Raw genomic sequence first — 25,485 nt, 5'->3', positions numbered from 1 at the left:
GACAGGACTTGATTCAGAGCACACGGGACTGGGTATTAGGACAGGACGTGATTTAGAGTTGCATTTTTTGGAATAATTATTTAGAAAATTTTGGTAGTAAGTTAGACTATGAGGGCAGCCCAGGGTTTAGGGTGAATGTTAGATTTCTTCTGACACCTGAGAATTCTAGACAGACCCTGGTTTTTACCTCCTCTGCTATGACAAGTGTGAAAATTGACTTCAGAGTGCCCCCAGCCAGAACAAAGGGGCTGCGCCGAGGCGGAGAAAGAAGAAACTCACACAGACGGCCGTAATTCGCACTTTGCCGCACCCTCAGGTCCTCAGTGGAGCGGTGTAGGCTCGGGCCGGCCTTGGGGCTCCGGGCTGGGCTTCGACCTGGGAGGCACAGGGATTTAACTCCAGCAGACTTGCTGCAGTGATGCACATTAGCACAGTCCTCGTTTACAATCACTTCACCTGAATAAAGCTAGGCTACAGGACAGATCTCTTCTCCTTCGAGGAAGAAAAGATGGTTCGGTTGTTTTGGATTTTGTTTTTGTTTTTCAGAATCTTTTGAAGCAAGTGGATAGTGTGAATGTGATTAGAGAAAATACCTGCACTGTTGAAAGTGGGATAGCTACACAATTGATTAAATAGGCATCAGGTGTTGTAGACGACCTAGGTTCACTCCTGATTCCCCAACTACTGATCATTTGACCCGAGGCAAGTAACTTAACCTCTCCATGCCTCAGCCTCCCGCTCTGGGGGTGATGAGAACAATTGCTGGTCAGGGGCCTCTTGTGAGGATGACCTGAGTTTACACCTAGGGAGCACTCGTGCCTGGAGCAGGGTAAGTGCTGCGTATGTACCTGCTGCAGGCTAAACGTTTTCCATTTTAAAATAATTGATCTACAGAGATTCCTCAAGTGTTTTCAGCTAGCAGCATTATCAGTTTTGTACTGATTCCTGCACTTATCTGACAGGTCCAGAGAGGCTAGAGTCTGGGCATGTCGACTCTGGGATATCAAGAGTGGAGGGCTGGAGATTTGAGGTGCATGCAGAGGACAAGCGTTATGGCCCAACTCACTGCTGGTGGAGGAGACCGCCTTTCCAATGTCGGCCAAGGAGCGGTGGATGGGCTTTGTGGTTTGGTGGCGGTGTTTCCTCAGGAGGACGTAGCTGACCCTCTCGCGGAGCTCTGGACGAAGGAGGCCATCCTCAATTTGCTTCTCAATGACATCGTCTAAGTGGGAAACAAACACGCCTTGTCCACGGGGGACAGAATGACCACGGGTGTGGGGGTCTTCAGTTTCACCTGTTATTTGTGGGATTAAAAGTGAACTAAAGGAGGCATGGAAGGTAGAAACAGTCCCAACCTTTGCCACAAACTGAAAATTTGGACCAGTCATGAACCTTCAGGCTCCTTATAGGTAGAAGTGTGTGTCTGTGGGAGTTTGTGCATGTGTGTGCATGGGGGCGCGTGTGTGCAGATGTGGTTCATGTGAGTGCTTTGTGGGCGGGTGTGTGCATGCATGTATGGGTATAGGATTCTCTGCTCTATCAGTAATATTTGTGGAAAGTAAATGAAATTGTAACCATGAAAGACCCTAAGAAGCACGAGGTACTATGGCAAGTGGTTTTAGTCCCAGTGTGAATTCTTTTTAGAAAAGCATTTGGGCAGCATACTTCTGGTAAAACTGAATGTGCTAAAACAAAATTCACAAGGAGTTTTAGGGACAGTAAGGCAAGCTCCTCTCTTCCTTTGTCACTCCATCAAACGAGAGCTAACTTCCTGAAGATGAGTGATGATCCATTTACCCTGATAAGAAACAGGTTGCCATGGCAATGGGTGTCTCCAACCAGGTTCAGAAGCACTCTCCCTTTCGTTCCATTGCTGAATGGCATTTCAGAGGCTGATCTTGCCCTCTCTATAGGCATCTGAAACTAGGAGCAACCGTGACGCTGCTTTGGGAGCATCAGACCCAAAACCTGGTCTCCGCAGAATTAGGCAGGCATCAGAGATGGGCATGCCACCTAGACCAAGGGTGGGCAAGAGACGGGGCAGGGGAAGGGGGATGTTGCCCTGGTTTGCGGGGGCCACAGCAGTCCTTGCCTCACCTATGATCTGTGGTAAGGAGCCACCGTCCAAATCCAGCAGCACGGTTCCCGTCTGCAGGCAGGTGCGGAGCTCAAAGAGGCTGTGCAAGGACAGCGTGGACACGTGGGGCTTGCTCCAGCGTTCGCCTCCTTCCTCTACCTTTTCTTCAAACTTTATCCACCTGGAGAGGTAAGGATGGGGCTCAGCATGGCCTTTGCCCTCAGGAGGTGCCCCCAGCTGGGCCTCTTCAGGAGAGGGATGCTGGCTTGCAGGTTATGCTCTGCACATTGTGGGGGCATTGGCCCTCTACTCACAGGCAGAGGGTCTTCTGGGGACTCATCCCTCACTCCTCCTGATGTGGCCATGCTCAGGGCAAAGTGGCAGCAGAGAATGACCATAAATGGGTGTGAAGACTATTCTTTTTTTTCCTTTTATTTATTTTCTAATTGGAGGATAATTGCTTTATTGGATATATTGCAAAATTGCATTTGGTGATGGTGGCACAACTCTGCACATTTACTAAAAATCGTTTAATTAATACACTTAAAACAAGGGAACTTTATGGTATCCTACAATAATAGAGCTCTTTAAAAAACAAACCATCCACTGGATCCTAGTTACCTGTCTACTGGTCACATGTGTGTTCAGTGCCTGCCTTATGAGGGTATGGTTTGCTGGGAGAGGGGATCGTTTCCCCACAGTTCCACTGTAGGGCCTGAGGTTTCCATGAATCACACTCGGATTTTGGTTCTGAAAGTTCAGGGTAAAATCCAAATGTAATTTATGGGAGGAAAGAAATTAAACCAAAGATGGGTAAGAATTTGTCCTTTCTAGAAGCATCGGGATCATAGGCTGAGGGGGTGGGCCATGTGGGAAGGCCTCGGGCCGCTGGCAGGGGCAGCGCTGGCCTGTAACTCCTCTGCAGGGGGCAGCGCTGGACGGCCTGTAGAGCCACAAGGAGGCAGAGACTCCTGGCTGGAGACCTGCTAGCTCAGTTTTATTAAATGTCGACCTCAAATTACTGAGTAGCTTCAAACTATTCCAGTCAAAATCCTATGGGAATATTTTTGGGCTGTAACTAACTCTAAAGTTCCTCTGAAAAAGTAAATATCAGAGAATAGTTGGGGAAAGTCTAAAAAAGAATGGGGATGGGAGATGCTTTTAGCAGATATAAAAACCTCATGAAAACCTTGAGGAATTAAAGCATTATAATTTCAGCCCAGAAATAGACAAAAGGATCTAGAAAACAACACCCCAGAAACAGACCTGAGTCCCCATGGGGGTCTGGGTTTTGATGTAGGAGTTGTTTAAAAGTCCACTAGGGACTACCCTGGTGGTCCAGTGGTTAGTAGTACTCCTTCCAATGCAGGGTTCAATCCCTGCTCAGGGAATTCAGATCCCATGTGCCAATGGGCAACTAAACCCATGCACCACAACCACACACTGCTTTTAGAGAAGCCTGTGTAAAATGAAGAGGTCACGTGCTGCAATGAAGACCCAGCACAGCCAATAAATAAATAAATACAATGATAAAAATTAAAAGAGAACCAAGCTAAGTATAAAAAAATGAAGTCCTTACTTCTTACCAAACACTACTAAATTCTATATGGATTAAAGGCTAAACAAAAAATTAATCTATAATGGAATATTGTTGAGCCTTAAAAAAAGGAAATCTTGACACATGCTGCAGCATGGATAAAACTTGAAGACATTATGTTAAGCGAAATAAGCCAGCCACAAAAGGACAAATATTGTAAGATTCCACTTATATGAGGGGCATAGAGTAGTCAAATTCATAGAGACAGGTGGTTGCTAGGGGCTGAGGAGTGCGGGGTGGAAGAATTGCTGTTTAAGGGCAATAGAGTTTCAGTTTTGTTGGATGAAGGCATTCAGGAGATGGATGGTAGTGATGGTTCTGTAACAATGTGAATGTACTTAATGTCACTGAACTGTACACTTCAAGATGGCTCAAATGGTAAAATTTATGTTATATCTATCTTGCCACAATTAAATAAATAACAATGTGAAAATCTATAAACACAAATATAAACATACTAGAAGAGAATATAGGGGAATATTATATTCTTACTATAACATTATATAATATAATACATATTATATATTATAATATATTATAATTCTTATTATAATATTATATTCTTATATCCTTGTTTGGGGAGAAAGACTTCCTAAACAGTATGTAAAACCATAAAGGAAAAGAAATGGGCACTTTGTTATACAAAAATATACTAAAACCTGTGCATAACACAGTAAGACGTAAATAAAGTTCAAAGAAATGCAATATACTCAGAAAATATTTGCGGCAAACAGGACATCAAAGGCTTTTTTTTTTCTGGCTGCACCACATGGCACTTGGGATCTAGTTCCCTGACCAGGGATCGCACCCACACCCCTGCATTGGAAGTACAAGTCTTAACCACTGAACGGGCAGGGAAATCCATGAAGCTTCTTCACAACAATAGGAAAAACTCAAATTACCCAACTGAAAAGTGAACAATTCTGAAAAGAAATGAAGATGGGCAATAAACCTCTGAAAAGATGTTCAACTTTCCTACTAATCAAGAACACTTAGAGAATGTTGTGGTGGGCTGCCCAGGTGGCCCAGTGGTAAGGAATCCTTCTGCCAATGCAGGAGACACATGTTTGATCCCTTATCCCAGAAGATTCCGCACACCGAGGAGCAGCTAGCCTGCGTGCCATAGCTATTGAGCCTGTGCTCTACAGCCCAGGATCTACAGCTACTGAGCTCACCTACTGCAACCGCTGAAGCATGCAACCCTTAAGCCCATGCTCAGCGACAAGGGAAGCCACTGCAATGACAAGCCCAGGCATCACAGCTAGAGAGTAGCCCCCGCTCACCGCAACTAGAGAAAAGTCTGTACAGTGACAAAGACCCAGCACTACCCAAAATGAATAAATTTAAAATGAATGTTGTTGCAAATGAAACAACATCCTTTGCTTCTCATATTGGCAGAAATTTAAAAGATTGACAACTTCCTGTGTTGGTGGAAACACGAGGAGGTGGGCACTCATATACTGTATGCAGGTACATAGTATGTATGTATATACATAGTGTGCATACTTATATAGTGTGTGTTTGCATATATATATCGTGTGTATATATATATAGTGTAGCCACACAGCCTTCTTGAGGTGAGGAACTGGGGAGCCTCTTGTCTTTCAACCCAGTAGTTCCAATTCTAGGAAGTTATCACAGGAGGATCAACGCACATCTGCACACAGTAACGTGGATACTAGGAGACGCTCACTTCAGCTTTGTCCATTAGGGTGAAGAATTGGAAACCACCAGTGTTCAGTAAGGACTTTGTCGTATCAGTTCCGTATGTCCATGCCACGGAATACCCCTCAGAGATGAAAAGTGTGAGGATGAACTATGTGTACTGACAAGATGGACAATATCATCCCATTTTACAAGAAGAAAAACACATGCCTGTGGGCATGGGGGTCTTTACACATGTGTCTGAACAAATCCGGTAGCAGTTTTGGATGGATACCTATCAGATGGTTAAATGACTACTTCTGAAGGGAGGTATGAGGTTGTTGGGGGCAAGATTTAAGACATTTTCACTCTATTGTGTTAATTAGTATCATAAGAGTGCAGCCTACATAGCAAGACAACCAGTTTGAATCCCAGCTTTACATTCACCAGCTATGGACTTTTCTTCCCTGGTGGCTCAGATGGTAAAGCATCTGCCTGAAAGGCAAGAGACCCGGGTTCGATCCTTGGGTGGCAAAGATCCCCTGAAAAAGGGAGTGGTTACTCGCTCCAGTATTCTTGCCTGAAGAGTCTCATGGACAGAGGAGCCTGGTGGGCTACAGACAGTCCATGAGGTTGCAAAGAGTCAGACACAACTGAGTAACTAACGCTTTCACTTTCAGTATAGTAAGAGTACAGCCTGTGGAACAAGACAACCAGGTTTTGAATCCCAGCTTCACATTTACTAGCTATGGACTTTGAACATGTTACTCAATCTCTTACCACCTTTGTTTTCTTCCGGAATAATAATAATTTATAGCAATTAGAGAAGTGCCTGGCATATAATGCACATTCTGTTACTGTTAGCTTTGTAAATGTAAAAGGAAAGAACATTGCTTTTGTAAACTGAGAGACAATAAGCAAATAAGAAAGTAAAGGCATTCAAGGCTCTTCCAACCAGATGACATTATGGTTGATGTTATGATGACCTACAGAGTAGATCTCCGTGTACGCGAACATGCACACACGCACACACATTTTATATTAATGACAGTGTAAGGACACGGTATCTAATGGAGATCCTTTCACATCTATGAAATGAAATGAAAGTCTCTCAGTCGCGTCCGACTCCTTGCAACCCCATGGACTGTAACCTCACAGGCTCCTCTATCCGTGGAATTCTCCAGGCGAGAATACTGGAGTGGGTTGCCATGCTTTTCTCCCACCCAGGGATCAAACCCCGGTCTCCCACATTGCAGGCAGATTCTTTACCATTTGAGTCACCAGGGAAACCCATGTTCAGCGCTAAAGAACCGTATTACCTGTTAGACGTTTTCTCTCTATAAAATCTATAAATATTCATATCATTTTAAAGGCTCTTTAGCATGCCATTGTATGAGCAGACCAAAATTTATGTGAATAATCCTAATTTGGTAGACATTTATATGATTTCTAATTACTCTGTATTGTAAATAAGGTTGGTTTGAATATCCTTGGCCCCTGCCTGCACATTTTTACGTGTATGACATACATTGTCAAACTGTTCTCCAGAAAGCCATGCTGATTCTTATTTCCACTAGCATACAGGAGATCTCACATTTCTCTGAAGTCTCTCGAACTCTAATATTGTCATTCCTTTTCAACTTTGCTCATTTAGTAATTGAAAAATTATATCATATTTGCATTCTTTTGACTACATGTGAGGTTAAATATCTTTTCCTTTGTCAGATTCCTCTTCACACAATTGTGTGAGTACTTTGCTATATTAATGTTTAACATCCTGATTCAATACATTTGAGAACAGTTAACTGGGAGCCTGGAAGGACCTTAGGGGCTTAGAGGGACACAGGATGAAGAGGATTTTTTTCCTAATATACATGTGTTTGTTGACTGTTTAAGCTGGCTTAAGCTCAACATTCAAAAAATTAAGATCATGGCATCCAGTTCTGTCACTTCATGGCAAATAGATGGGGAAACAATGGAAACAGTGACAGACTTTATTTTATTGGGCTCTGAAATCACTGCAGATGGTGACTGCAGCCGTGAAATTAAAAGATACTTGATTCTTGGAAGAAAAGCTATGACAAACTTAGACAGCATATTAAAAAGCAGAGACATTACTTTGCCAACAAAGGTCCATACAGTCAAAGCTATAGTTTTTCCAGTAGTCATGTAGGGATGTGAGAGTTGGACTATAAAGAAAGCTGAATGCCAAAGAATTGATGCTTTTGAGCTGTGATGTTGGAGAAGACTCTTGAGAGTCCATTGGACAGCAAGGAGATCCAATATTCATTGGAAGGACTGATGCTGAAGCTGAAACTCCAATACTTTGGCCACCTGAGGTGAAGAATTGACTCATTGGAAAAGACCCTGATGCTGGGAAAGATTGAAGGCAGGAGGAGAAGGGGATGACAGAGGATGAGATGGTTGGATGGCATCACTGACTCAATGGACATGAGTTTGAGCAATCTCCGGGAGTTGGTGATGGACAGGGAAGCCTAGTGTGCTGCAATCCATGGGGTCGCAAAGAGTCGGATATGACTGAGCAACTGAACTGAACTAATACGCTGTGTGCTTTTCTCTGTTTAGTTACTCAGTTGTGTCTGACTCTGCGACCCCATGGACTGTAGCCTGCCAGGCTCTTCTGTCCATGCTGATTCTCCAGGCAAGAATGCTGGAGTGGATTGCCATGCCCTCCTCCAGGGGATCTTCCCAACCCAGGGATCAAACCCAGGTGGATTCTTTCTGTCTGAGCCACCAGGGAAGCTATATATATATACATAAACTTTTCATATTCTTTTCCATTATAGTTTATTATAGGACATTGAATAAAGTTCCCTGTGCTATTAACAGGACCTTGTTGTTTATCCACTGTATATATGATAGCTTGCAACTGCTAACTATTTCAAACTCTGAAGAATGGGAAAGTTTGACTACAGGAGTCCTGGGAGGTGAAGACCGAAAACATGTGGCTGGAGCAGAGACTCGGGGACTTGCCTTGGAGACTCACAAAGGTATAGCGGACATCTTTAATTGGGAAATATGTTTGGGAGAACATTATTTAAATTATGCTAGATCCAAGTCTCTATGATATCCCTCCAAAGTTTTTCTAAAAGTTGTATAAACATAAGGGTTTGTAAGGAAGAAATCAAAGGACAGGTCCAAATGTTTTGGTGAGGAGATGGTTTCTCTTCTCCCTGAGAGTCTTTCTCCTATTTAATCACTCAAATTGCCCATTTTTATCTCAAAAATTACCTTCATTTAAAAAAAAGCATTATATGCAGACAAGGTCTCAACCAACCTGAGCACAGTCTGCAGAAAAGCAAAATTATCTGTTTCCAGGTTCAAGGCAACGCCACAACTAGACTCCTGCTACCAGCATCCCTTGAGAACTTGATTTTTTAAAAAGTCCAGGATACTCAACAGCTTCACTATGGATATGTCTTCAGTTGTCCTTGCTACTATTTTGGGAATCCAGATATTGAAATAGTAAGCCCAATACCTGAACTTGGTTTTGTGTTTTTAATGACTACAGCTAGAAATTAAGCTCCCTTTCACCTTGAGTAGAACATAGAAACATGGAGAGAACCCAAGGTCTGTAGCTTGGTTTTCAACTTTGACTGTTTATTAGAACTGCCTAAAGAGGTGCCTGGAGAAGCCCAGGGACGGGGGAGCCTGGTGGGCTGCCATCTCTGGGGTCGCACAGAGTCAGACACGACTGAAGCGACTTAGCAGCAGCAGCAAAGAGATTTTTTAAAAATCCTGCTGCCTGAATACACACCACGAGCAGGGTAGCCTGGCTAGAAGCTCCTAGGTTATTTGTGCCCTGTGTGAGCCTCTACCCTACAGTCATATAGAACTGTGTGGCTCAGGGATAGTTGGGCTTGTCTGAGGTCCCAATGCTGGTAAAGAGCTCTGTGCACATGGATCCCATTCTTTTTATATAAGAGGGGATATGGCCTCTTCCCTTAGAATGGCTCTGAGAACCCCAGTTGAAGAGGTGGAGTGGCTCTCTGAAGGCTCTTTTCCAACTTGGTCATTCTATACTTTCTTTTCTCTGATTTTTAAAGTAGAGTACATACCTCTACACTAGCATATCTCAAACTCTAGTGAGCGTACAAGTACCTTGGGGATCCTGTTAGAATGCAGGTTCTAATTCAGCAGGTCTGGGAAGGGGCCCAAATTCTGAATTTCTTTTTTAAAAGTTTTTTTTTTTACTGAAATATAGTTGATTTACAATGTTATGTCAGTTTCAGGTATACAGCAAAGTGATTCTTTTCTAGGTTATTTTCCACTGTAGGTGGAAACACACTGTAGGTGTAGTTGTAGGTTATTACAAGATATTGACTATAGTTCCCTTGTTGTTTTTCTATTTTACGTACAGTAGTGGATATCTGTTAATCCCAAAGTTCTAATTTATCCCCTACCCCCACCCGCTTTCCCCTTTGGTAACCGTGCTTGTTTTCTATGTCTGTGAGTCTCTTTCTGGTTTGTAAATAACTTCACTTGTATAATTCTTTCAGATTCCACATATAAGTGATATCATATGCTATTTGTCATTCTCTGTCTGACTTCACTTAGTGTGATAATCTCCAGGTCCATCCATGTTGCTGCAAATGGCATTATTTCATTCTTTTTTATGACTGGGTAATATTCCACCCTTTAAGAACCGCTGTCCTAGGATGATGATTCTTAAACTTAGTTGCATATAAATATACCTCAGATGGCCTTCCCAGGTGGTCCAGTTGTTAAGAGTCTGCCTTCCATTACAGGGAAGGTGGGTTTGATCCCTGGTTAGGGAACTAAGACCCCACATGCCATGAGGCAACTCAGTCAGGATGCCACAACAAAAGATCTCGCAAGCTGCAGTGAAGACCCAAGGTGATAAACAGACAAAACCCCTCAGATGCTCCTTGTGGCTGCACTGGGGCTTTGTTGCTGCACATGGGCTTTTTATTTAGTTGCTACAAATGGGGGCTTCTCTTTGTTTCCATGCACAGGCTTCTCATAGTGGAGCACAGGATCTAGACGGGCAGGCTCCAGTTGTTGCAGCAGGCTGGCTCAGTAACTGCAGTTCACGGGCTCTAGAGCGCAGGCTCAGTAGTTGTGACACACAGGCTTAGTTGCTCTGAGGCATATGGAATCTTCCTGAACCAGGGATTGAACCCATGTCTCCTGCATTGAGAAACGGATTCCTATCCACCGCGCCACCTTAGAAGTCCCTTCGAATACTTTTAACACATCAGTGACTGGAGACATATTAATGCCACAGGCATAAGTTTCTGCAAAAACTCCTTTGGTCAACAATGTGTTAAAATCTTGACATCCAGGTCTTATCCTAGACCAGTTTACCTCAGAATATATGGGTCAGATACAGGCAACTCTGCTACAAATTGTTCCAAGTAAAGTTCCTGACTTCCAGGGCCCAGAGGCTAACATGACATTTAATTTTTCGTCAACCATCTTTGCTCATTGTTTGAGTGTATACCTGCCTCTCCAAATAGACATCAGGGTTTTTGGGGATAGGGACCATCGTTTCTTCCCTGCTGTCCTTTCTGGGTCTCCTACCCAGAATAGCTCCATTAAATGCTTGCTCCTTCCTCTTTGAGGTAGTGAGGCCTCAATGATTACTTTGGGTGAAGTCTGGCTATGAGGAAATGACTGGGAAAAAGAGCTCTCAACAATCATGGGGTTTAACTGTGTTTTTTTTTTTTTTTTTTTAAAGAAACTTTTGGCCATGCCAAGCAGGATGTGGGATCTTAGTTCCTCTACCAGGGACTGAACCCACACCTCCTGCATTGGAAGCATGGAGTCTTAACCACTGGACCACCAGAGAAGTGCCCCCCACCTTTTTAAAAAGATTTTTCAAAATGATCTAAGCAATGATCATCAGAGTCTAGTAACATCACAAACATACACACAAAGGTCAGCTGGGCAGGAGCTGCCTTCTGATGGAAGCAAACACTACCACCCATGAAACAGTCTTGTGGAAAAGTCAGTTAGGAATCAAATAAGTCTGAACGCAACTGCACTTTCAGGAAAAACAGGCGCAGAGGAACATGGAAAACTCAACTGCAGGGATGCAGTTAACAAAATCCAGTATTTAGAAAACCATATAGGAAAAACAATGCAATTTCTTTAGAAATAATGACTACTGCAAGGGAAAAATAAAGGAGAAGGGACCTGTAGATTGAAAAAGATGTAGGAGATAAATCTCCCAAATGCAGTGTGTGGACTGTGAAATGGAATATTTGCTACCTTATCAGTAAACAGGGATGTCACAGCCATTAGTGATTTCAGGCCTCTGAATATGAGTTTCTAAAAACAGAGTGCCCAAGTGTGAGAACCATGTCTTTGATCCAAGAGTTGCTGGCTGCCACCACTCCCTATGGTGAGGAACAAAGGATATAAGAAAATCAAGAAGCAGGACGCTGGTCCCAGGTAGCTGAGATGCATACAAAGGGAATGATTTCTGTGAGTGAAAATGCTTTCATCTTCCCATACACAAGTTCAGCTCAGTTCAGTCACTCAGTCTTCTGACTCTTTGCGACCCCATGGACTGCAGCATGCCAGCACTCCATCACCAACTCCCGGAGCTTACTCAAACTCATGTCCATTGTGTCGGTGATGCCATCCAACCATCTCATCCTCTGTCATCCCCTTCACCTTCCACCTTCAATCTTTCCCAACATCAGGGTCTTTTCCACTGAGTCAGTTCTTCACATCAGGTGGCCAGAGTATTGGAGTTTCAGCTTCAGCATCAGTCCTTCCAATGAATATTCAGGACAGATTTCTTTTAGGATGGACTGTTTGGATCTCCTTGCAGTCCAAGGGACTCCCAAGAGACTTCTCCAACACCACCGTTCCAAAGCATCAATTCTTTGGCACTCAGCTTTTTTTTATAACTTAACTCACATCCATACATGACTACTGGAAAAACCATAGCCTTGACTAGACAGACCTTTTTTGGCAAAGTAATGTCTCTGTTTTTTAATAAGCTGTCTAGGTTGGTCATAACTTTTGTTCCAAGAATCAAGGACCTTTTAATTTCATGGCTGCAGTCACCATCTGCAGTGATTTTGGAGCCCAAGAAAATAAATTCTGTCACTGTTTCCATTGTTTCCCCATCTATTTGCCATGAAGTGATGGGACCAGATGACATGATTAGTTTTCTGAATGTTGAGTTTTAAGCCAACTTTTTTGCTCTCCTCTTTTACTTTCATCAAGAGGCTCTTTAGTTCTTCTTCACTTTCTGCCATGAGGGTGGTGTCATCTGCATATCTGAGGTTATTGATATTTCTCCCAGCAATCTTGATTCCAGCTTGTGCTTCTTCCAGCCTAGCATTTCGCATGATGAATTCTGTATATAAGTTAAATAAGCAGGGTGACAATATACTGCCTTGACATACTCCTTTCCTGATTTGAAACCAGTCTGTTGTTCCATGTCTGGTTCTAACTGTTGCTTCCTGACCTGCATACAGATTTCTCAGGAGGCAGGTCAGGTGGTCTGGTATTCCCATCTCTTTCAGAATTTTCCACAGTTTATTGTGATCCACACAGTCAAAGGCTTTGGCATAGTCAATAAAACAGAAGTAGATGTTTTTCTGGAACTCTGTTGGTTTTTCAATGATCCAGCGGATGTTGGCAATTTGATTCCTGGTTCCTCTGCCTTTTCTAAATCCAGCTTGAACATCTGGAAGTTCATGGTTCACGTATTATTGAAGCCTGGCATGGAGAATTTTGAGCATTACTTTGTTAGTGTGTGAGATGAGTGTAATTTGTGTGGTAGTTTGAGCATTCTCTGGCATTGCCTTTCTTTGGGATTGGAGTGAAAACTAACTTTTTTCCAGTCCTGTGGCCACTGCTGAGTTTTCCAAATTTGCTGGCACATTGAGTGCAGCACTTTCACAGCATCATCTTTCAGGATTTGAAACAGCTCAACTATAATTTCATCACCTCCACTAGCTTTGTTCATAGTGATGCTTCCTAAGGCCCACTTGACTTCGCATACCAGGATGTCTGGCTCTACGTGAGTGATCACACCATCTTGATTATCTGGGTCATGAAGATCTTTTTTGTACAGTTCTTCTATGTATTCTTGCCACCTCTTCTTAATATCTTCTGCTTCTGTTAGCCCCATACCTTTTCTGTCGTTTATTGTCCCCATCTTTGCATGAAATGTTCCCTTGGTATCTCTAATTTTCTTGAAGAGACCTCTAGTCTTTCCCATTCTGTTGTTTTCCTCTATTTCTTTGCATTTGATCGCTGAGGAAGGCTTTCTTATTTCTCCTTGTTATTCTTTGGAATTCCACTTTCAAATGGGTATATCTTTACTTTTCTCCTTTGCCTTTCACTTCTCTTCTTTTCAGAGCTAATTATAAGGCCTCCTCAGACAACCATTTTTCCTTTTTTGCATTTCTTTTTCTTGGGGATGGTCTTGATCACTGCCTCCTGTACAATGTCATGAACTTTCATCCATAGTTCTTCAGGCACTCTATCAGATCTAATCCCTTGAATCTATTTGTCACTTCTCCTGTACAATTGTAAGGGATTTGATTTAGGTCATACCTGAATAGTCTAGTGGTTTTCCCTACTTTCTTCAATTTAAGTCTGAATTTGGCAATAAGGAGTTCATGATCTGAGCCACAGTCAGCTCCCGGTTTTGTTTTTGCTGACTGTATAGAGCTTCTCCATCTTTGGCTGCAAAGAATATAGTCAATCTGATTTTGGTGTTGACCATCTGGTGATGTCCATGTGTAGAGTCTTCTCTTGTGTTGTTGGAAGGTCACAAAGAGTTGGATATGATTGAAGCTACTGAGCATGCACACCACTAAACTATATACTTAAAAGTAGTTAAGACAGTAAATTTTATATTAAGCATATTTTTACCATAATAAAAAAATGAGGGAAGAAAGAAACAGCCTTATCATTCAGAGTCGCCTACTAAAATATTTACAGATGGATTCATTTGGTGTGTGGGATTTGATTCAGCATAACATGGTATGTGTATCTGGAGTAGTGGGTTGAAATAGAGGCACAAGATTGGGCATGAATTAGCTGGTAACCATTAAAGCTGGGTGATGGGTACATTGAAGGAGGTCATCCTGCTACAAACCACTTTTGCGTAAATTTGAATTTTCCATAATAAAACATTTAACTGCTTTTCATACTGAAAGAAAAGAAAGTGAAGTCGCTCAGTTGTGTCCGACTCTTTGTGATCCCATGGACTGTAGTAGGCTACCAGGCTCCTCCATCCATGGTATTTTCCAGGCAAGAATACTAGAGTGGGTTACCATTTCCATCTCCAAGAGATCTTCCTGACCCAGGGTTTGAACCCGGGTCTCCCAGATTGTAAGCAGATGCTTTACCATCTGAGCCACCAGGGAAGTCTCACATTTCATCCTGAATAAAGGTGAAACAGGAGGGAATGGGGCAGGGGCACAAACTTTCAAAGAATGATCTAGCCTGAGGACATGGCATACAGTGATTACAACCAAATAGGCCCAAGATGAGTTGACTTCCTCTAGACCTTGAGCCTCAGAGTATACCCACTATAACACATCAGCAAGCTAAGTAACATACCCACCAGTGCTGTGACCGTTCCAAGGCTGCATGTTAAAGATCAAAAAGTGGGTGGTGTCCCAATTCCTGGAAATCCCTACCCTTTCCCCCAAATAGTAGGAATAATCCTCCCATTCATTAGCTTATGAAATTACCCAACCCGTAAAAACTAACCAAGCCGTATCTGGGGACTGCTCTCACCTCTTGAGATGGCCCACACTCTGTGGAGTGTGTTTCACTCTAAATAAATCTACTTCTTAGCTATCACTTTGCCTCTCACTGAATTTTTTCTGCAATAAGACATGTAGAACCTGAGCCACATTAAGTCCTGAAACCAGGTATGTGATCTCAGTTAAAAGATTGTGGATTCAAGTCCCAAGCTGGGTTTTGGCTGGGTTTGAGTCCTGGCTGTGTGGATTCACATCCCAATCTGAGTCACATGGTTTCAAAGGAATCGACTCTAAAAAGCCTCTGGCCAAAGCTGGGCTTAAAAACTCTTGGAAGCCTGATAAAATGGTTAATGTGTAATCCCAAGCAGCTCATTGCAAAGTGACCTTTATACCATGATTGGCTTCAAAAGTGGGGAATTAGAGTTGGAGAAGCAGGTCAAGTGGAAAGAAAATCTCTGGGCTGGAAAAGAACTCTCAGAGATTTTGTCCAGGCCAGGGTAGGCACCAAGTGCCCCTCCCAGCTGGGATGGAGCAGAATGGAAGCTTGAAGAGTCACATGTCACAGAAAGCAGTTCTCAGTCACGCAAAGTGACTGAACTAAGGTCCAGAACTGAGGCCTTTTCTGTGACTAGTAACTCGGTCACTATACAATTAGTGGAAGTTGCTTTTCATTTAATTCCAAGAGTGGTAGCTATTAATATTAAGCACTGCCAAATCACCAGATAGGAAAGTCTCCTTTTAAGGAACCAGAAAGGGCAGAAAACTGACAAACCTAAACTCTAGTTCTATCCTCAGATGGAAACAAATTATAACCCTCTCTGGCCCTGCCCTGACTAGCGTGTGTATTGTGGCTGTCACCCTTAGCTGCAATAGGATCATGGGAGAATTTTTAAGAAATTCCAACATCCCGGTTGACTGCAGAGTAATGACGTCAGAATCTAGGGGTCTGAGAATCAGACACCAATACTTTTTAAAAGGAACACACAGACCTTAAGAAGACAAAGCAATGAGTGGACCACTAAGTGTGGTTGATGATGTTGTTTTGTTGCTAAGTCGTGTCCAGTTCTTTGTGAGCCCATGGACTGTAGCCCACCAGGCCCCTCTGTCCACGGATTTCCCAGGCAAGAATACTGGAGGGGGTTGCCATTTCCTTCTCCAGATCTTCCTGACCCAGGGACTGAACCCACATCTCCTGCATTGGCAGGCAGACCTTTACCACTGAGCCACCACGAGAGCTCTTAACGTGTGGTTCAATAAGAGTGAAATCTGCCATGTGTGTATATACGTATATCAGTTAGAGAGATTGTCCCTTTCTTCTGCACTTATTTTGCATATAACTGTCGTTAAAGTTTGCCCTGGCTAATTTGTTGAAAATTTCCCCTTAGGACATCCTGATTTAAAGATTTTTAAAAAAAAATGTAATTTCCTATAGAATGCAATCTTTAATGATAAGGTTACATAGCCTCTAAACACTTGCTTTAAGATTTAAAACTATATAAATTTATTTCTCAGGTGAAATTTACTCACCTCAAAGGTGTAAAGTACATACACACACTGTGGTAATTCTCTATCTACATGGGGCCTCATTGACTTTTATCCTGTAACTCTTGCATCCCTACCCCGTCATCCATCCTCCTAAAACTTGACTGCCATGTATTAGTTACAAAGTATCAAAACACAGTGTTGTCAGTTTCTGCCTGTGGCTGATTTGTAATAAATTTTGTGATTCTAACAGATTCATTTCTTAAAAGTAACAAGTTTTCTCCCACTATTCAGCAAAGCTCTTTAATACTGAGTCTTAACCAGCACCCTGAATTTTCCAGCAGATACCAAAAGCCAGTTTTAATTCTCTTATATGGGCCAATGAAGAGCTTTCCTAGAGATATCTGAGGAACCGTTAGATACTTCTTAGGTTCAGTCTTTGACAGAGCACTAAGAGATGAGGAAAAGCTTTTTGAAAGAGGAACTCCTAAACCCATTCCTACAGTTTATTTGGCAAATTCATGCTACATGATGACAAGCACATGCATTAAAATGTGTATTTGAAATAATGTAAAATTATTTACACAACTGATTAGAACTACACATATAATGTATATTTTTAAAAGTAAAAAATGGAATATTTCCTGCCATATCAGTAAACAAGGATGTCACAGTCTCAGTGATTGCCGCCCTGCAATGGGAGCTGGTCAGCCCAAAGGGGACTCAGGAAAGAGAATATCTGTGATCTCAGAGCATCTCTCGGGGAGAAATGAGAGATGTTGAGATGCTATCTCCTGGACTTGAAGTCCTAAAATTTCCTGATGAGTAAAACATAATCCTCAACTTTTAGGTTATGAATATTTTTTAAGCTGACGAAAGAGAGCAGGACCCTGTGGGACCCTCCTGGGTACAAATTCTTTGTCCCCCATTTCTTGTTTGTACAGGGAATAAGCTTCACTCAGCATCCTTGACCTTCTCTGAATTCCACAGAGCAGATTAAAGTAGTTGTTTATTAGGGGAGGGAAAGAATGCAGAAACTAAGGAGGAATTGACAAGAAACAATAGTACAACCGTAAGGCAGGGTCCTGGCTCCTCCTCAGGAAATATGCGTGCAACTCTGCACTCATGCTCAGGCACACAGTCATGTTAGGGGAAACACACTGACGGAAACTGTCCACCCAGGCCAGGCACCATAGTAACCATTTTCATAGTTATTTTATGACAGGAGGTCCTGGTAAGGAACACGGAACTAATAAGCCACCACCAACGGGAAGAGTTCAGAAAAGGTCAAAAGGAATCACTATATATCCTACCACCTCCCAGAATCCTTTCTGGCATCCATCTTGGCTGAGCAATGCGCGCACCACCAGGAAGGACTCTGAGTCATAATGGTTGGCCAAAGAAAACCTGGAAATTAATCCCATCACCATAAAGCCTGAGACTGCGATCCACGAGACAGAGCAGTTCTGTCCTGGGTTCCTCCTGGGCTCCCTTACCCTACTGCTCTCCACCTAGAAGCCCCTTCCCAATAAAGTCTCCTGCTTCGTCAGCATGTGTGTCTCCTTGGACAATTCATTTCCAAGTGTTAGATAAGAGCCCACTCTCAGATCATAGAAGGGGTTCCCCTTCCTCCAACAGTCGTGTCCGACTCTTGGTGACCCTATGGACTATAGCCTGCCAGGTTCCTGTGTCCGTGGGATTCTCCAGGCAAGAATACTGAAGTGGGCTGCCATTTCCTTCTCCGGGGGACCTTCCCCACCCAAGGATCCAGCTGGCATCTCCTGTGTCCCCTGCATTGGCAGGTGGGTTCTTTCCCACTGAGCCACCTGGGAAGCCCCAATGAATATACATAACAATATTTTTGAGCTCTTCTGTAGGAACAAAAGCCTCCACTCAAGTGGAGGATGGTAACTTCAGGGTGAGCACAAGATTCCTTTTACCTTACCGCCAACCAATCAGAAGAAAGTCTGCACACAATGGAAGATAATGAAGATGTTGATACCCTTCCCAAATTGATTCTCCACTTAAAAATTTTCATGATCACAAACACAAACAAACAAACAAAAAAAACTTTCATGATCAAGCAGAATCTTTGGGGTTGGGACAGGCTTTTGGCCAGGAGTCTGCCATCTCCCCAGGTTGCTGTCCTCCCGAATAAAGCAACTTTTCTATTCCTACTAGCACTTGTCTTTTTGAGTATTGGCCTTTGAGTACTGAGCAGCTGAAACTGAGTTCAGTAATATGTTCATAAACCAAACATGAGAGTGAATTTGAAGGACTGTGAAGTATGCGATCTCGTCCAAGGTAAGGAGCAGCGGCTGTGCTTTGCTGGAGCAGCCGTGAAGACATGCCCCACAACCAAGGTAAGAGAAACCCAAGTGAGATGGTAGGTGTTACAAGAGGGCATCAGAGGGCAGACACACTGAAACCATAATCACAGAAAACTAGCCAATCTGATCACACAGACCACAGCCTTGTCTAACTCAATGAAACTAAGCCATGCCATGTGGGGCCATCCAAGACAGACTGGTCATGGTGGAGAGGTCTGACAGAATGTGGTCCACTGGAGAAGGGAATGGCAAACCACTTCAGTATTCTTACCTTGAGAACCCCATGAACAGTATGAAAAGGCAAAATGATAGGATACTGAAAGAAGAACCTCCCAGGTCAGTAGGTGCCCAATATGCTACAGGAGATCAGTGGAGAAACAACTCCAGGAAGAATGAAGGGATGGAGCCAAAGCAAAAACAATACCTAGTTGTGGATGTGACTGGTGATAGAAGCAAGGTCTGATGCTGTAAAGAACAATATTGCATAGGAACCTGGAATGTTAGGTCCATGAATCAAGGCAAATTGGAAGTGGTCAAACAAGAGATGGCAAGAGTGAACGTTGACATTCTAGGAGTCAGTGAACTAAAATGGACTGGAATGGGTGAGTTTAACTCAGATGACCATTATACCTACTACTGTGTAGATATAATGGAGTAGCCATCATGGTCAATAGGAGAGTCCGAAATGCAGTACTTGGATGCAATCTCAAAAATGACAGAATGATCTCTGTTCATCTCCAAGGCAAACCATTCAATATCACAGTTATCCAAGTCTATGCCCCAACCAGTAACACTGAAGAAGCTGAAGTTGAACAGTTCTATGAAGACCTACAAGACCTTTTAGAACTAATACCCAAAAAAGATGTCCTTTTCATTATAGGGGACTAGAATGCAAAAATAGGAAGTCAAGAAACACCTGGGGTAACAGGCAAATTTGGCCTTGGAATATGGAATTAAGCAGGGCAAAGACTAATAGAGTTTTGCCAAGAGAACACACTGGTCATAGCAAACACCCTCTTCCAACAACACAAGAGAAGACTCTACACGTGGATATCACCAGATGGTCAACACCAAAATCAGATTGATTATATTCTTTGCAGCCAAAGATGGAGGAGCTCTACACAGTCAGCAAAAACAAGACCGGGAGCTGACTGTGGCTCAGATCATGAACTCCTTATTGCCAGACTTAAATTGAAGAAAGTAGGGAAAACCACTAGACCACTCAGGTATGACCTAAATCAAATCCCTTATGATTATACAGTGGAAGTGAGAAATAGATTTAAGGGACTAGATCTGATAGACAGAGTGCCTGATGAACTATGGACGGAGGTTCATGACATTGTACAGAAGACAGGGATCAAGGCCACCCCATGGAAAAGAAATGCAAAAAAGCAAAATGACTGTCTGAGGAGGCCTTACAAATAGCTGTGAGAAAAAGAGAGGCGAAAAGCCAAGGAGAAAAGGAAAGATATAAGCATGTGAATGCAGAGTTCCAAAGAATAGCAAGGAGAGATAAGAAAGCCTTCCACAGTGATCAATGCAAAGAAATAGAGGAAAACAACAGAATGGGAAAGACTAGAGATCTCTTCAAGGAGAAGGCAAAGGCACCCCACTCCAGTACTCTTGCCTGGAAAATCACATGGATGGAGGAGCCTTCTAGGCTGCAGTCCATGGGGTCGCTAAGAGTCAGACATGACTGAGCACTTCACTTTCACTTACTTTCATGCATTGAAGAAGGAAATGACAACCCACCCCAGTGTTCTTGCCTGGAGAATCCCAGGGACGGGGGAGCCTGGTGGGCTGCCGTCTATGGGGTCGCACAGAGTCGGACATGACTGAAGCAAATTAGCAGCAGCAGCAGAGATCTCGTCAAGAAAATTAGAGATACCAAGGGAACATTTCATGCAAAGATGGGCTCGATAAAGGACAGAAATGGTATGGACCTAACAGAAGCAGAAGATATTAAGAAGAGGTGGCAAGAATACATAGAAGAACTGTACAAAAAAAGAGCTTCATGACCAAGACAATCACGATGGTGTGATCACTCACCTAGAGCCAGACATCTTGGAATGTGAAGTCAAATGAGCCTTAGAAAGCATCACTATGAACAAAGCTAGTGGAGGCGATAGAATTCCAGTTGAAGTATTTCAAATCCTGAAAGATGATGCTGTGAAAGTGCTGCACTCAATATGCCAGCAACTTTGGAAAACTCAGCAGTGGCCACAGGACTGGAAAAGGTCAGTTTTCATTCCAATTCCAAAGAAAGGCAATGCCAAAGAATGCTCAAACTACTGCACAATTGCACTCATCTCACACGCTAGTAAAGTAATGCTCAAGATTCTCCAAGCTAGGCTTCAGCAATACGTGAACCGTGAACTTCCAGATGTTCAAGCTGGTTTTAGAAAAGGCAGACGAACCAGAGATCAAATTGCCAACATCCGCTGGATCATCAAAAAAGCAAGAGAGTTCCGGAAAAACATCTATTTCTGCTTTATTGACTATGCCAAAGCCTTTGACTGTGTGGGTCACAATAAACTGTGGGAAATTCTAAAAGAGATGGGAATACCAGACCACCTGACCTGCCTCTTGAGAAACCTGTGTGCAGGTCAGGAAGCAACAGTTAGAACTGGACATGGAACAACAGACTGGTTCTAAATAGGAAAAGGAGTACGTCAAGGCTGTATATTGTCACCCTGCTTATTTAACTTCTGTGCAGAGTACATCATGAGAAATGCTGGGCTGGAAGAAGCACAAGCTGGAATCAAGATTGCTGGGAGAAATATCAGTAACCTCAGATATGTAGATGACACCATCCTTATGGCAGAAAATGAAGAGGAACTAAAAAGCCTCTTGATGAAAGTGAAAGAAGAAAGTGGAAAAAGTTGGCTTAAAGCTCAACATTCAGAAAACGAAGATCATGGCATCTGGTCCCATCACTTTATGGGAAATAGATGGGGAAACAATGGAAACAGTGTCAGACTTTATTTTTGGGGGCTCCAAAATCTCTGCAGATGGTGATTGCAACCATGAAATTAAAAGACGCTTACTCCTTGGAAGGAAAGTTATGACCAACCTAGACAGCATATTAAAAGGCAGAGACATTACTTTGCCAACAAAGGTCCGTCTAGTCAAGGCTATGGTTTTTCCAGTGGTTGTGTATGGATGTGAGAGTTGGACTGTGAAGAAAGCTGAGTGCTGAAGAATTGATGCTTTTTAACTATGGTGTTGGAGAAGACTCTTGAGAGTCCCTTGGACTGCAAGGAGATCCAGCCAGTCCATCCTAAAGTAGACCCGTCCTGAGTGTTCATTGGAAGGACGGATGCTAAAGCTGAAACTCCAATACCTTGTCTACCTCATGCGAAGAGTTGACTCAATTGAAAAAGACTCTGATGCTGGGAGGGATTGGGGGCAGGAGATGAAGGGGACAACAGAGGATGAGATGGCTGGATGGTATCACCAACTCAATGGACATGAGTTTGGGTGAACTCTGGGAGGCCTGGTGTGCTGCGATTCATGGGGTCGCTAAGAGTAGGACACGACTGAGCAACTGAACTGAACTGAATTATGTAAGACTGAGCAAGGAGGCATGAGTCAAGGGTCAACAAGCATATGTAGGAATTTAGAAGGTATAAACAGGAGCTGAAGGCACCAGAAAGTCCCCACAGGCATCTTGGAATATCCACTCCAAAGTAGATTCAGAAATTTGCCTTTACATTATCCCAGAGATAATTATGTCCAGAGATACTGACAAACACTAACCAAGTTCACAAGGGTTGTGATATAAACCCAAAGGCCAATTTATTTAATTTATAATAGGATTTAGAACAGATATAATACTTTGGCCACCTGATGTGAAGAACTGGCTCGTTGGAAAAGACCCTCCTGCTGGGAAAGACTGAAGGCAAAAGGAGAAGAGGGTGGCAGAGGATGAGATGGTTAGAGAGCATCATGGGCTCAATGGACATGAGTCTGAGCAAACTCCAGAGACAGTGAAAAAAATGGGAAGCCTGGCATGCTGCAGTCCATGGGGTCGCAAAGAGTCATATGAAGGGTTAGTTATTCTTATCTTCTAGCCCCTGCATTCTCTCCTTACAGGCAGCCATACATGGAAAGTCAAATTATCATTAGAAAATCACAGAGTCAGAATGAGGCACATTAGCTAAGTGATTCAAATGTTTGATAGACTCAGAATAAGATGCCTGGAATCCTCTATGAGACTTGCCTGGGACTGGGTCCAGACAGGCAGAGACTCTGTCTTAGGCTGTTCTGGAATCAACCTATGAGCTTCCATGGCAGACTAACTCTTGGTGATTGAAAGTTTTTCCTCTTGCAAACCTAGGAGTCTCTTCCAAGGACCCTCAGTTATGCAGTGCAATTCAGGCATTACTGGAGAACCGCTTCTTCCCCAAAAGTGTACCCAGTAGTACAGGTGGCAGGGATAGGGCAGAGGTGTGGCATTGCAAGAGCTATGAAGAACTGAAAGGGGCTTGGGGACTTGCGCCCAGCTCATGCATTTGGTGAAGGGCCCATCCTGCTGTACATTACATCTTCGTTCAGGGGTAAGGAGGAGGCCAAGGCTAAATGAATGCCAACAGAAAAAGCTACAGCAAATTCTGACCTGGCTCCTTCAGGATAGATTTCTGGAGCCAAACTTCTCCGAAGGCTCCTCGTCTGGATGTCCGGGGGTATTTGTAATTACCTCATGGTTCTGTCATTTATAGACTTGTCAGAGTCTATAGACTCTTCCTCAGAGTCAGCCAGCACCTTTTCCTCACTGCCTCCAAGAAGAGGCCCCTCCCTCCTCCGGGGTGCTCTCTCTTCCACTTTCGCTTGTTTAATCACTAAATCATGTCCGTGCGGGACACACGTCGAACCTGCATCTGCGGCACTGCAGGCAGACGCTTTACCACCGAGCCACTGGGGAAACCCATTCCCCTTCTGCTCTTCAGGGCCTGATTCAAAGGCCACCTCCTTCATGACCAAGGCGTCCCAGGGGCCCAGCTTGAAGAGACCTCTCCTTCCTCTGATTCCCATTCACTTTGTCTCACGCACAATAATACCAACAACGGTTAAAGCTTACTGAGTACCTTCTACGTGCTAGACGCTATGTTAAACACTACACATATTATTTCCTTTAATCAGCAAGTCAATCCCTGAGGTCTGTTACTACTTAAACTGTATAGGTAGGGAGACTCTTTGAGGATGAGGGGCTGGCAAGGCAGCTTCTAAGAGACAGGGTTTGAGGGCAAGCCTCTTGCCCTCACGAGAGCCATTCTCTCACCATTTCACATGTACTGCCTTTTTGTTGTTTTTATCCTTATATAATATATATCTATATTCATGATTATGTGCTTAAAACTTAAGTTTCTTAACGAATACTTCCCAATCCATGTGCCATGCAGTCTATTCTATTTTACTTAGCTTTTTAAATGCTAGTGGCATCACCAACTCAGTGGGCATGAGTTTGAGCAAGTTCCAGAAGTTGGTGATGGACAGAGAGGCCTGGTGTGCTGCAGTCCGTGGGGTCACAAAGAGTCAGACATGGCTGAGTGACTGAACTTTCAAAGGCTAATTTAACCCCCTAAATTGACTTAATGATCTATAGTAATGGGTGGTAAACTAGGATGAAAAACACTTTAGGCACCGTTCTCTGAAACAAGTAGTGAAAGTGAAGTCGTTCGGTCGGGTCCGACTCTTTGGGACCCCTGGACTGTAGCCTACCAGACTTCTCCGTTCATGAGATTTTCCAGGCAAGAATACTGGAGTGGGGTGCCATTGCCTTCTCCAAGAGATCTTCCTGACCCAGGGATTGAACCCGAGTCTCCTGCATTGTAAGCAGATGCTTTACCATCTGAGCCACCAGGGAAGCCCAAAACAAGTAGTAGTAAGACATAAAACCAAAGATATGGTTTGGAAAGATAAAATTAAGCAGCAGCAAAAATGGTTAGAAAAAAGGAGACCTGTGGAGAATGCAGCAATAATACAGGAGAGAAAATGGGAATGGAGAGAACATTTTAGCAGCTTTTGTTTAAGACTGACTATTACCCAGGTGGTGTTAGTGATAAAGAACTCACCTGCCAGTGCAGGGGACAGAAGAGACGCGAGTTAGATCCCTGGGTTGGGAAGATCCCCTGAAGGAAGAAATGGCAATCCACTCCGGTATTCTTGCCTGGAGAATCCCCATGGACAGAGGAGACTGAGTCACACACAGACTGAAGTAACTTAGCATGCCTGGGTGCATTCTGAACTTACTGACTGGGTATGCAGGGAAAGCGAGAGGGCAGAACCAGAGATGTAACTGTGGTTTCCAGCTCAAGTGGCTCAGTCTTATCTGCCTTTTACTCTAGATCAGCCTGGGAAAACGATGATCTAGCCTGTATTATTTTTTATATGGCCAGCTAGCTAAGAATGCTTTTTAAATTTTTAAAGAGTTGTGGGCAAAAAAGGAGAAGAAGAAGCAAGAAGAAGAAGAGATCATATATAAGCAAAAGCCTGAAACATTTGCTGTCTGGCCCTTAACAGAAAAATTTGTTCACACCTGTACCAGAGAAGAAGCATTTTGAGAACAGTTTCATATTTTAATCCTTTTAATTTAACCACAGGACCTAACATAACAGCCCCTAAAAT

At 43.2% G+C, this 25,485-nt stretch overlaps 1 protein-coding gene across 2 annotated transcripts in view; it reads right to left on the bottom strand.

The window, feature by feature from the left end:
• Positions 1 to 25,485, bottom strand: part of SLC4A5 (solute carrier family 4 member 5) — a 92,809-nt gene that overhangs the window by 36,547 nt on the left and 30,777 nt on the right. For both annotated transcript variants that reach the window (XM_040223862.1, XM_040223863.1), the window contains exons 4-6: positions 2,098 to 2,258; positions 1,070 to 1,222; positions 280 to 375 (exon numbers count right to left, since the gene is read on the bottom strand). In XM_040223862.1, coding sequence (XP_040079796.1) covers positions 280 to 375; positions 1,070 to 1,222; positions 2,098 to 2,258 — 410 coding nt within the window. The remainder of the gene's footprint in view (positions 1 to 279; positions 376 to 1,069; positions 1,223 to 2,097; positions 2,259 to 25,485) is intronic.

This window comes from Oryx dammah, unplaced genomic scaffold (assembly GCF_014754425.2).
Source record: "Oryx dammah isolate SB20612 unplaced genomic scaffold, SCBI_Odam_1.1 HiC_scaffold_25, whole genome shotgun sequence".
Classification (NCBI taxonomy): domain Eukaryota; kingdom Metazoa; phylum Chordata; class Mammalia; order Artiodactyla; family Bovidae; genus Oryx; species Oryx dammah.
The sequence above is the reverse complement of the archived record's forward strand: the minus strand, read 5'-3'. Positions and strand labels throughout refer to the sequence as shown.